At 55.4% G+C, this 12,823-nt stretch overlaps 1 protein-coding gene across 2 annotated transcripts in view; it reads left to right on the top strand.

The window, feature by feature from the left end:
- Positions 1-10,079, top strand: part of CACNA1S (calcium voltage-gated channel subunit alpha1 S) — a 68,719-nt gene extending 58,640 nt beyond the window's left edge. For both annotated transcript variants that reach the window (XM_044377782.3, XM_044377783.3), the window contains 12 exons: positions 114-273; positions 1,221-1,348; positions 2,352-2,448; positions 2,777-2,879; positions 3,851-3,952; positions 4,253-4,377; positions 5,590-5,718; positions 6,514-6,749; positions 8,096-8,178; positions 8,925-9,016; positions 9,226-9,369; positions 9,504-10,079. In XM_044377782.3, the coding sequence (XP_044233717.2) occupies positions 114-273; positions 1,221-1,348; positions 2,352-2,448; positions 2,777-2,879; positions 3,851-3,952; positions 4,253-4,377; positions 5,590-5,718; positions 6,514-6,749; positions 8,096-8,178; positions 8,925-9,016; positions 9,226-9,369; positions 9,504-9,755 (1,651 nt within the window). In that variant the 3' untranslated portion in view covers positions 9,756-10,079. The remainder of the gene's footprint in view (positions 1-113; positions 274-1,220; positions 1,349-2,351; positions 2,449-2,776; positions 2,880-3,850; positions 3,953-4,252; positions 4,378-5,589; positions 5,719-6,513; positions 6,750-8,095; positions 8,179-8,924; positions 9,017-9,225; positions 9,370-9,503) is intronic.
- Positions 10,080-12,823: the final 2,744 nt, after the last annotated feature.

Genomic DNA, 12,823 nt, shown 5'->3' with positions numbered 1-12,823 from the left:
TTGGAGGGGGCAGCCCCCGTCTGCCCACCTGTCCACACCCTGCACCTGCCAGGCTGCTGGCCTCCTGAGGGGCGACGCGAGGGGACGGGCCGGCAGGATCCCGCCTCTTCCAGGTGCGCGACAGGTGAGGCATGGCAGGAGATCCTCCTGGCCTGCAGCTACGGCAAGCGGTGTGAGCCCGGGTCCGACTACGCCCCGGGGGAGGAGTACACGTGCGGCACCAGCTTCGCCTACTACTACTTCATCAGCTTCTACATGCTCTGCGCCTTCCTGGTGAGACGCCCGCGCACGAGCCCGCCCCCTTCGGTCAGCTTCTGTCCCTCGGGGACTGGCCTCGGGGACCCAGGACACAGGAGACTCTGGTTAGATGGCCATCCTGGGGGTGACTTGATTTTCTGAGAGCTTCCTCATGCTCCGGGGGGGTTGCCGACAAGTTTTACCTGTTTGGGTTAGCCATTAGTAACCAGCAGAATTTAATGGGGCTCTGTCCTAAACAGATAGGGGCTCCCAATAAAGCCACCTGTCCCTCCCTATTCCTCTGAAGAGAAAGTTGCCCCCCCTGTGAGGGGAAACAGGGTCCTGGAGGAGGTCCCTGACGGGGTTAGGAACAGAGCGTGGATTGTTCTCAGACTCCAGGGCTGCTGTCCGTTCTTGTGGAAGGCCAAGGGCCAGCGGCATCCAAGGGACTGTCGTTCCTTCACTCTTTCTTCTTTCCTGTATTTGGTCAAAACTGTTGTGTGAGCATCCGTGTGCCCCTGGGCTCAGTGCAGAGGGTAGAAACATGCTGAGACCCAGCCCGGCCCTGAAGAAGCTCACTGGGGCCCCGGGGAATCCAGGTGTAAGCACATCTTGCCGTTCAAAGGGACACCCCCTATGCACCGACAAGGCCAGAGCAGTAATGGGGCCATGGCCCAGTGAGGACACTGAGGGGGATCATCTCTCTGGGGTGGGGGCAAGAGGCTGAGATTGGAGGTGCTTGAGCTGAGTTTTCAAGGATGAGCGCCAAGATCCCCATCGGAGGACGCTGCCAGCGCGGGAGCCAAGGGTGTGACACAGGTGGCTTTTGTGTGGGAGGGAGGTCATTCAGAAGGGCTGCAAGCAAGGGCCCAGGGAGGAAGGAGCTCTGGCCCCCTTACCCCGTGGACGTCTCCCGGCCCCCGACCCGATCCCCATTATCGCCGGCTTTTCCATGCTGGGAGCCCTCGGTTCTCTTCTTGCAGATCATTAACCTCTTTGTAGCTGTCATCATGGACAACTTTGACTACCTCACGCGGGACTGGTCCATCCTGGGCCCTCATCATCTGGATGAGTTCAAGGCCATTTGGGCAGAGTATGACCCGGAGGCTAAGTGAGTCCAGTCTATAAGATCTGTGCGTCCCTCAACTGTCCCCCCTTCCATCCTAGACCCTGTCCTGGAGTCCCCTATAGGGAGTCACTCTCCAGTTTCATAAGAATGAGTGGGCTTCTTCTCCCTTCATTATCTGAGGTCCCAGATCAGAAAATAGGAGTTTCTTAGGGTTGGAAGGGACCCCACAGCCGCGCAGGGCAGAAAACCCCTTGACTCTGTTGGGAGATGGTCACCCAGCTTTTGCTTGGCCACATCCAGGAGCAGGGAACTCAGTACCTCAGCGGGCCCTGGCTAGTCGAGTTGTAGTCCGTGGACCAGCAGTGTCCTAGCTTGATGAAAATGCAGAGCCCCCACCCCCCACCCCAGACTGACTGAATTAGAATCTGCATTGCTTATTGACCTCAGGGCTTGCGTATTCATGTTAAACCTTGGGAAGTACTACTGCTTTACATTCTTTCTAAAAAAGGTAATAAGCTCATATTTGATGAATGTTTCCCAGGCATCAGGCACTGTGCTAACCACTGCATACATTATCTCATTTAATCCTTACAACAACCTATGACACAGCTCTCCAGCTCTCTACCCGTCTCTGGAAGTGAGCTTCCGCCTCCAATGATCCACACCCTCTACTTCTATTAATAAAACCCAAGAGCCCCCCCAGTCAGCTCAAACAGAACCCACGGAAGGCTCTGCCATGGGGAAAATGAAGTCCAGATTCCACACCAGGATGGAGATCCCACATCTGAGGAATTCTGCTCTCAAAAAGACATCTGCCCCCAAAAGGACAGCCCATTCCTGGCGATGGGCAATAGTGAACCCAAACATTGTTTCTTCTTTAAAGGGGGAGCTCAGCTTCTACTTCCTTGGAAAATAGGAAGTGTGCCCCTGTGGCCTGGCTCTCTTCCCCTTGGCCCATTCTCTAAGCAGGGAGGAAGGGTAAGCAGGGAGGAAGGGTCTTGGGGGGATGGGCTGCAGGGATACAAGTCTGTGTGTCCTCCTGCAGGGGCAGAATCAAACACTTGGATGTGGTGACCCTGCTGAGACGGATCCAGCCCCCTCTGGGCTTTGGGAAGTTCTGCCCCCACCGGGTGGCATGTAAGGTAACCAGCGCTGCCGGGGAGGGGTGGGCTCCGGGAGAGGAAGAGGCTCAGGTACCTTGGGACAGGGAAGCTGGTGAGGGAGGGCTTGATTGGATGAGTCATTTTAGAGCAGTCATCTCCTGGGTCCCCAAGTCCCTCCCTGAGGACCTCAAGTCTCAGCATTGTCCCCCCAACTCATCTTTCCATTCCCTCATGAAGGGCATCCTGAATCACCCACAACCCCAGCCTTCATGTCCCATCCCCTCCCAGTCCACGGACCAGGCTGGGATGACCTGCCAAGCCTGGCCTGGTCCCAGCTCCGCAGCCAGTCACTGCCCTTCCCTCGCAGCGCCTGGTGGGCATGAACATGCCCTTGAACAGCGATGGCACGGTCACCTTCAACGCCACTCTCTTCGCCCTGGTCCGTACGGCACTCAAGATCAAGACAGAAGGTGAGGGCTTTCTGGTGGGCGGCCCCCTCCCTTTTCTCAGAGGATGAGTTTTCCCGTACAGATTCTGCCAGATTCTCGGAGTTAAAGGTTGGAACCAAGAGCCATGGGGAAAAGTAGAAGGAGGACCCCAGACCATGACCACAACACTCTCATGCCTTTCAGGGCTTAGAGAGAACTGAAAAATTCTCTACAGGGCAAAGATCGCTAAGGATCTGTTTCCACACAGCTATGTCTGAACGGGGCCAGAGAAGTGGCAGTGTTAGCGTAGAGGTGAGGGCCACCAGAGGTTTGGCTCTGGGTGGGAGCAGAGGAGTTCCTCAAGTTGCACTGGGCCGGCAGTCCACACTCCGCTCCATTAACCCTGCAAGTCCCCCGCTGCCAGGAGGGCAGACATGGTGGGAGCAGGGAAAGGAGTCAGGGTGGGGGCTTGGTATTGTTCCTGAGCCCTCACTTAGGGCTCGGCTCTATCAGAGCCATCCCGAAGGCCATCAGGACCTCTGCCAGTGTCTGAGACAGCCCCAGGGAAGGTTTTCTTGGGAGGGCAAGGAGAGGAAGGCCAAGAGTCAAGAACTGGAGAAACTAAGTTAGGGCAGCAGGAAGGCTGCCTGCGGGTCCTTGGAACAGACCAGAGGACATGGGGATTTGAGGGCTTTTGAGGGGAAAGGGAGAAGAGCAGGAGATGACAGACAGCCTTCAAAGGCAGCCATACTGAGCACTAGAAGCCAAGGCTTATGGGGAGTGAATACATGACCCAAGGGTTGGGCTGCCCCATGGGGATGGTGATGCCCTCCCCCATAGCCAGTGCTCAGCCCAGTAGCTGCCAAAACCAATCAGCCAACCAACCAATCAAACAAAACCTCAGCCAACATTTGTTGAGTGAGGTGTTCCAAGAATCCTAGGTGGCTTTGTCAAGTGCCGTGGCCTTGAGCTAGGTGAGTTTAGGGCTGCCTCTGTCTGTCCCTTGCCCCCAGGTAACTTTGAGCAGGCCAATGAGGAGCTGAGGGCCATCATCAAGAAGATCTGGAAGAGAACCAGCATGAAGCTCCTGGACCAGGTCATTCCTCCAATTGGAGGTGGGTGCTGCTTTGGGAGACCAGAGTCCAGAAGCCACTGAGGAAAGGAGGCAAAGGACTTCTCCAGGAAGCCCTGTGGGAATCTGAGAATGGCCCAGACCCTTTGTAAATACCTTGGATAGAACCCTTGGTGGCCATTAGGGCAGGTTATCAGCCTTAGGACAGAAACTGCCCACTGTCCAAGTCGGCAAGGAGAGGAGGGTCCTGAGTTGCCCGATCCTGGCTACCCCTGGCTCCCACTCTGAACCCAGTTCAGATTCTTACCCACCTTCAGGACATCCCTTGTTGGCTCCTCTGCAGATGATGAGGTGACTGTAGGGAAGTTCTACGCCACGTTTCTCATCCAGGAGCACTTCCGGAAGTTCATGAAGCGTCAGGAAGAGTATTATGGGTATCGGCCCAAGAAGGACACCATACAGATCCAGGTAAGCCCAGCCTGAGCTCCAGCACTCCACTGAGCCAGGTCTCCAGGTTCCAGCTCCCTCTTCCTGTCTTTGAAGGCCAGTGATGGAAGCAGAGAGGGAATGAGGGAGCCATGTGAGTGAGGAGAAGGGCCAGGAGCTCCTCCATCTCTGGATGATAGGACCAAAAGAAATGGGATTTGTTCAAAAGAGAGATTTGAGTGCTTAAAATGATCCACTGTTATGCAAAGAAATTTAAAATTTTGTTTCATCTCTTCTGTTTTTTATTTCTATTTTTTGGTGTTAATTATAATGCACACAATGTACAAATTCAAAAATACACATGCATGTGGGCTGCGTGCTCAAAAACTTATTTCAATTGCAATTTTCACTTTAAAACAATCTCACAATTTTAAAAGTTGCATGTATAATACAAACACCTTTTTTTCTGAACCTTCTGAGAGTAATTCCCAACATGATGTTCCATCAATCCGGAACATTTTCATATGCAACAAGGGCATTCTCTTCCATAATTCTCTTACAAAATCACAATGCAACCACCAGAATTAGGAAATTAACATTGAGACTTTACTACCATCAAATCCTCGGGCCTCATGCCAGTTTCACCAGTTGTCCCAATAATGTCCTTTATAGTAAAAAGATCCAATCCAGAATCACACATAGCATTTAGTTTTTATATCTTCGTAGACTCTTCCATCCAGAACAGTTGCCCGTCTTTCCTTGATGTGACCTTGACACTTTTGAAGATTGCCAGGATATCCTTCAGTCTGAGTTCATGTGCTATTTCTTCATGATAGATTTAGGCCACACATCTTGGACAGGAATGTCACAGAAATGTTGCTGTGTTCTCATTGCAAGCTGTCAGATGATACTGATCGTGATTTGTCCCATTTCTTTGATCAACTCAAAAAATTACATGAATGACGTGTTCAATCAAAAGAGATCGTTTGTCTAGAAGACTGTATTGAGTAAAAAGATTTTTCCACCTGGAGGCCTGGGAGGGTGTGAAATCACCCATGAGGTTGAGAGAAGACTCCTTGGGAGCCATTAGGGTTTGGACCATCCCAGAGGTCAGATCAGGGCCTCATGGAGCCCTGGGACATCGAAGGTCCAGAGAGAGTGGGGCTGGAGCTGGGGCTAGAAATGAGTGAGGCTGTGGGAAGCAGTCTGGTCTCCCTCACTGGACTGGAGGAGTCATTGAGCTTCCATCGCCAGGCCGGATTGCGGACCATTGAGGAAGAGGCAGCCCCAGAGATCCGCCGCACCATCTCAGGAGACCTGACAGCTGAAGAGGAGCTGGAGAGAGCCATGGTAGAGGCTGCGATGGAGGAAGGGATATTCCGGGTGAGTGAAGGCTGAGACCACCCCATGTGTTCTGGGCACAGGGAGCAGCAACATCCCATAGAAATAAGGGCCAGGAGCCCAGCCATACAGGAGGGGAATTTGGAAACCGAAAACACCCACAGCCCACATCTCTTGGGATTCAGAATCAATGACGCAACCTACTGGCATTGTCAAATATAACATATACTCTCTTCTCTTCCTCTACCAAGCCTCACTGTCATCCTCATCTCCCCTAAAGCCCTAGTTGACATTCATCTCTTAGAATCCCTTCCTTACCAAATGCTCCGCCTGCTTCCAGTTACACTGGTCTTCAATCCTTTGCTCTGTCTAGTGTTTTTTTTATGACACTATACAACTAAAAGGTCCTTAATGACCACCTAGTTAAAACTTTTTGTGTTATCCCTGAGGAAATGGTAACCCAAAGAGATGATATGAGATATCCAATATCACTTAGCAAGTTAGTTTTAGACGTGGGACTAGAACCAGTTCTCCAGACTCCCAATGCCAGTGCTCCTTACGTGACAACGTGTTTCCCTATCTGGAGTCTGTGTCTCCTGTGTAGTTCCTTAGTTGTGTCCTGTCTACCCCATTTAATTGAGAACTCTCTGAAGAGGGAGATCGTGATCCCTTTTCTGACCTTATAGCCCAGTCCATTCTCCTCTGGCCTTATAGGGTTTGTCTTCTCATACCATCACTTGTTCCCAGTACGTCATGCCAGGATGGCAGCCCCATGCACTCTCAGCTCCCATCCCCAGTCACTGCTCTCAGCCCTTACACTCTCCTCCTTGCCCCTAGAGGACTGGAGGCCTCTTTGGCCAGGTGGACAACTTCCTGGAAAGGACCAACTCCCTGCCCCCTGTCATGGCCAACCAGAGACCGCTCCAGTTTGCTGAGATAGAGATGGAAGAGCTGGAATCACCTGTCTTCTTGGAGGATTTCCCTCAAGATCCGAGCACCAACCCTCTTGCTCGTGCCAATACCAACAATGCCAACGCCAACATTGCCTATGACAACAGCAACCATAGCAACAGGCAGGTGTTTTCCAGGCAGTGGCAGCAACTGCCAGCTTTGGATGTAGGGATCCTGGGGTAGGGCTGGGAAGACCTGGTTCGTGGGTTCCAGGCTCTTTGGGAAGGGCCCATCTGAAATGTATAGATTGTCCTTTGCTTGCCTTTGTGTCCTTTGGGATCCATCCTCCACCTTAAGGCAATAGGCAGGCCTGGACTGCAGAGACTCTGTTGGCCAGTAGAGGGCAGCATTGGCACAAATGCCCTGTGGTTCCTTTACTCCCTCCTCCACAGCAGGTCTAGGAGCTGGGACCCATGGAACATAGCAGGTTTGGAAGAGAGAGTTACCACAAGAAGAGTTACTACAAAAAACTGTGGAAAATTAAAGTTTAACTGTTGGATTTGGGTTCCGGGGAGATTTCACTGCTGAGCGGGTCCTCTCTCTCCCACCCTGAGCTGTAGACTAAATATAATCTGTGATTACGAAAGTATCACGAAAAACAGCAGGATGAGGGGGAGAGCTTCTCAGAAATCATCACCTGTGGGCTGAGGTCCAAGCAGAGCTTCCGTTCTAGATAGGAGGACCTGGAAAGGCTGTCACACACCGTCCGAAATGGGCAGGCAGGGCAGATACCCCGTGAGCAGTTACTCCCCCGGCCAGGGCTGCCTACACCCCCTTCCATTCAGAGCCCCACAGGGCCGGAAGGGCGCCTGTGCCCGGGTCAGCAGGGTGCCAGGTGTTCTGGGGATACAGACGCGCCAGACCTGGGATCTGCCCTGAAAGGACTGTAGTCTTCTTGGGACACGTGTCCTGGGACATGACTGTGACCAAATAATCACAAAGGGCAGGTGCCCTGAGAATGCAGGTGTCCTGATTGCCAGGGGCTGAAAAGGCCTAGAATGGAACTAAGCAATGTTTCTCAGCCTCCACTGAGCCTCCACATGCCAGCCTCCTCTCCACCCATGTTTCTCAGCCTCCCCAAATTGCAGTGCCTGGGGTCTCACCGCAGACTCTGGGGATGGGAGAGCCACTACTGGTTTTGGAAGCTCCCCAGGTGATCCAGTGTGCCACCTAGGTTGAGAACCAGTGTCCTCGAGGGTGTGAGACTGGGGCTGGGCCTCGGAAGATGAACAGAATGCGGAAAGGGTAGCAGGAAGGGCATCCATTGAGCAAAAGAGAAGAGGAGGGGATGTATGTGGCTTCTTTCTCTTAGAGGGCAAGGACTGGCTGGGCAGAGAGCAGTGCGAGCACCAGCCCTACAGTCAGGACAACACCAATGAGGGGTCCAGACCCTGAGGGGCCACAGAGGGGCATGATGGCAGGAGAACCAGCAGCCTGCTCGGGCTCACCAGCCTTGTTTCCGTTTCAGCGTCCACTATGAAAGGGAGTTCCCTGGAGAGACAGAGACGCCTGCTGCCAGAGGAGCCTTTGGCCAACTCCGAAGGGTCCTGGGTCAGTCTTTTCTGTGCACCCTAGAAGCTGAGCCTTCCCCCCAGACAGGCCTGGGGAGCCTGGCTCTCTCCTTACACTTGGGGAATCTGGCTTGGGAGCCTGTCGCAATGGGAGCCAGCTGGGCCTGGGATGGAAGAGTTGTCAGGGCCAGCTCCTCATCCAGGAGGAGGAGAAGGGTGCCGTCTAGGTAACTGAGTGGTGGGAAGGGGGCGTGCCAGGAAACTCACACCCCCCTACCCCACCCCTCCGAGGGACAGCCCATGGCTGCATGACCCCTTGGCCCTGGGGACCTGCAGCGGATGGTCTAGCAATCTCCCAGCAGGTCCTAGACTGCTGTGTGTGACAGCAGAAGCCCTGACGATGCCCAAGTTCAATGGAGATGAGGGCAATTGCCCTGCTCCCCAGAGCACGTACACACACACACACACACACACGCACGCACACTCACACTTCTGCATGCAAGCACACAGGGACACACTGGAGAAGAGCTTGAAGGTCTGGTCAAACTTTGGCCCCGATCCCCCCTCCAAGCCCACAAGGACAGAGACTAGGGCAAGTACAGGGGCAAGGGGACAACGCAGGGTCCTGCCCGGCCTGGACTTGGTTGGCGCCAACAACACCTGCCACAGCCCCAAGGCTCTCAGCGAGCTCTGAGGGTCTGGCTGCCCGGCCAAGTGGAGCTCTGCTGACTCCAGGGCTGTGGCAGGACTCAGCAGCCCCTCTTGCCCTTGCCCTGTCTTGCCCAGGACCCCACAGCAAATCCTGTGTGGAAGAGCTAAAAGGACAGCTGACCCAGAGAGAAATTTCCAGCTCCCAGGCATCTCCTGCCCCCTGCCAGGTAATGGGGCAGAGGCCTGGGAAGAAACTCTATACAGAGGAGGGGGGCCACCATAATTTGCCCATTAATAACAGAAAGGGCCGGACCCCTGGGTCCTCCCCTCTCTGTGGGTCTTGGCTGAGGCTTCCTCTGAGGAGCTGGAGTTTCACCGGATCCCAGGGGGCTCCAGCATCCCTGTTGGGGTCTTTGCTTTCGTGCATTTGGAACAGCATGCCAGGGCCGAGCCTCCCCTGCCTGAGGCGAGGAGGAGCCCTACCCCGGGCGCTCTGCCTGAGGAAGCATCCCACAGCAGTAGGACCAAGGAGAGTGGTTCCCTGTGCCAGACTCCGGCAACAGCACAGCTGATTCAAGAGGTGAGGTGGGGGCGGCGACAGAGCAGTGGGCGGCATTCAGGGATGGCCCTGGGCTGGCCTGGGCTGGCCAATAGAGGCAGAGCCCTGAGGCGGCTCCTCAGGAGAGCCCACCCAGCCTTCTGTCCTCCCCGCAGGCTCTGGTTCGAGGAGGCCTGGACACCTTGGCGGCTGACGCTAACTTTGTCATGGTGACCGGCCAGGCCCTGGCAGATGCCTGCCAGATGGCACCAGAGGAAGTGGAGGTGGCAGCCACAGAGCTGCTGAAAAGACAAGAGTCCCCAGAGGGCCTGGCCAGTGCCCTGGGACGCTGGAGCCTCAGGTCCTCTCTGGGCAGCCTGGACCAGCATCAGGGCTCCAGGGAGACCCTGATCCCGCCCAGGCCGTGAAGGCCCGCACAGCAGCAGCATGGGCTTAGAGCTAGCGTGCCCCATGGTGAGGGAGGGGCTGCTGGGGCAGAGAAGGGTCAGCCCAGCACGGCAGCCCCTCTCTCTCTCCGCAGTTCAATGGACTGGCTGAGTAGGGGTGGTCGGGAACCACTGAAAAAAAGTCAGGAAGAAGTAGATTGACAGGCCTTTCTTCTACCAGCAAGAGGCACGGTTGGATGGAACCTCTAACGTCATTCAACTAGGCCCCATCCGTGCCAGTGTTGGCTGGCAGAAGGCCACTCCCACCAGCAGGACATTAAAGTCTCCAGGCCTGTGACATTGGCACCTGGCCCCCGCTTGTCTCCTTTTTTGGAAACCTTTCCTACTCTTCTCCTCACTCTTCCCCCTTCCCCATTCCATTTCCCAGGAGCCCCGCTCATGGGCTTGGGAGTCTGGGCCTGGGAGGACAGAGGGGCCATCTGGATTGCGTTCCCGCATGCGGCAAAGAGGGGCCCATCGTGGAGAATGTGGATTCTCCTGGAAGTCTGTGGCCAGTTCCACTGACTGGGGCCCTGTAGCCCCAGGAAGGACTGGTGGCCTTACAAGCCACGGCCCCACATCCCACGTCACGCCAAGGCCAACCTTCTTTAAAGCCTCGTGAGGCTGGTCTTTTTTAAGTAGTTAAAGGGTTTTAAGGATGTGGCGGTGGAGGCCCAGGGAGGTGGCGTGGTGCCCCTCTGCTCACACAGCCAGCGTGCCAGAAGCAGGTGAGGTGGCCCAGCACTGGCCATGGCCGAGGTGACTGCTGGGCCGCCCCACAACCCCCTGGGCTCCTCGGGCCAGCCCCCGACTGCGAGTGTGCAGGGCAGGGAGACTCCCACTGGCTGCAGGGCTGCGGTCCCGGCACAGGCTTCCCCCACACCTCCCCTCAACAGCCTGGTGTCCTCCCCCGCAGAGAAGCAGAGGCCACCCCAGGGTCCCTCCCTCAGCAACTCTTACCAAACTGACGAACTTGCTGGCCTTTGTCTCTTGCTCTCCTGCCTAGCTCCTGACCCCAGGGAAGCCTGGCAACTCCCCCAGGCAGCTCCTGGATTCTTCCCCAGCCAGGTTCCTGTCTCCCTCTCGCCCCTCCCCCCTCTGTCTGTAGGTCACATTCGAGGTGTTTCCATCTTAACATGTCCTTGCCGCCATTTTGGCTATCTACCCGAGCTCTGTCTGTCTGTCTGTCTGTCTAGTGCATTCCTGAAGACCAAACTTCTTCCCTGGGTTGTCTCCTTGTCCACATTTTCATTCCTAGTTCCCATTTCTCATCCCCCTGCAGTCTGCCTTCTGGCCGTTGTTCACCAGTATCTCCCACAACCTTGTGGCCGATCCAGGGGACCCCAAGTCCTTACCTTCCTTGATTTCTAGGCAGCATTAGGAACAACGTACCTCTCCCTCCTTCCTGACTTGCCTGCACCCCGGCCCTCCTGAATTTCCTCCGGCCTTTCGAGTGCTCCACCCCCACGCTTCCCTGGGAGCTCTCGCCTGGCCCAGTTACCTCTCAGGTGGGGGATTGATTCCTCGGGGTTCTGTGTCCTTGACCCTCTTTCCACTTGGGAAGTGTCCCCAGATGCTCTCAGCCACTCACATCTCAGCTGCATCTGTGTTGATAATTCCCAATTGCATATGGCTAGCGCAAACCTCCACATCTCTATATCCTTCTCCCTGACAACGATGTCACGTATGTCCTGCCTGTGCCCAGAGTGCATCATGTCCAAATTCAGCCTCACTGTCCTTTCCCCATAGGCTGCTGCTACTCCGGTGTTGCTCATCTCAAGGAAACCCGGCCCCTGTTCAAACCAGAAGTCTGGGTGTTGTCCTGGGCCCCCAGCTTGTCCCCACAGACTCGTCCTCCTAAGTAGTTCCCAAGCCTGTCTCCGTGCCCACGGTGACTTTCCTGATACGTTCAATCAATGTTTCATGCCTCTTCTTTTTTCTTTAAGATTTTTATGGATTTATTTGAGAGAGAGCACAGTGGTGGTGGGGCAGAAGGAAAGGGGCAGAGGGGAGAGGGAGAGGGAGAAGCAGGCTCCCCGCTGAGCAGGGAGCCCGATGCGGGTCTCGATCCCACGACCCTGAGATCATGACCTGAGCCGAAGGCAGACGCTTAACCAACTGAGCCACCCAGGCAGCCCCGTTTCACACCTCTTCTATTCCAAGAGCCTCTGGACTGCCCTCCTGGCCTCCTCTCTTCCCTTCCTCCCAGTCTGTCTCTGATCTTTCTAAAAGGAGAAGCCTATTATCTTATTCCCTTGCTTACAAGCCTTAAAGGCACCCCCAAATCCTCAGAATATCGGGCAAAACCTTGCCTCTGCTCAGCGCCCCTGGGTCTGGCCCTCATGCAGGGCCCCTAGCTGGCCTCCTGCTCCCAGGCCAGCCCCGCCAGGGGGAGCTGCCCTCATCTCTGAGTTCCACTGCGCCGCTGTCCCTGGAAAACTGCAGGAACCCTCAGCCCCCTGGATCCCTCCCTAGTCATCTTTCAACTCTCAGCTTTGCTATTGCTTCCTGCAGAAAGCTTTCCCTGAACAACCCTCTGAAGCCTGGCCCAGAAACATGGCGTGCCTTCTCCTCCCCCCCCACACCCCAGTACAGCGGGGATCACTATTGCTTGTTTCTTGTGACCCTAGCCAGAGGCTAGCTTCACGAAATCAGGAGCAGGTCCCCTTTGTTCGATGTTATCCCCCCAAAGCTGAGCACTTTTCAACCCAGACCAGTGGCTCCCTGTTGATAAATGCAGGACAAGGGTAGGAAGGGCGGACCCTTCCCTCCACCGGCTCCCTACCCCGTGTCACCCGCCTGGGTTCTGCAGCCTCCGCCACCTTGGCAGTCTGTCCGGGCCCAGGAGGGCAGGCAGGAGGTGCTCTGCCTCCAGGGGCAACAAGCTGGACTTCACCGCAGCCCTACACAGCGCTACGGAGCTGCCAGGCTGTTCAGATAAAGCCTAAAAGGAACAGTGTGGAAGGAGGAGGGCTGAGGGGGGAGCACAGGGGAGCAGGCTGGCGTGGGGGAGACAGGCTCCTCTGCTCAGCAGGACTGTCAGACAGAGA

Source organism: Ursus arctos, unplaced genomic scaffold (assembly GCF_023065955.2).
Source record: "Ursus arctos isolate Adak ecotype North America unplaced genomic scaffold, UrsArc2.0 scaffold_2, whole genome shotgun sequence".
NCBI lineage: Eukaryota > Metazoa > Chordata > Mammalia > Carnivora > Ursidae > Ursus > Ursus arctos.
Note: the sequence above shows the minus strand (reverse complement) of the source record. Positions and strands in the feature narration are given on the sequence as shown.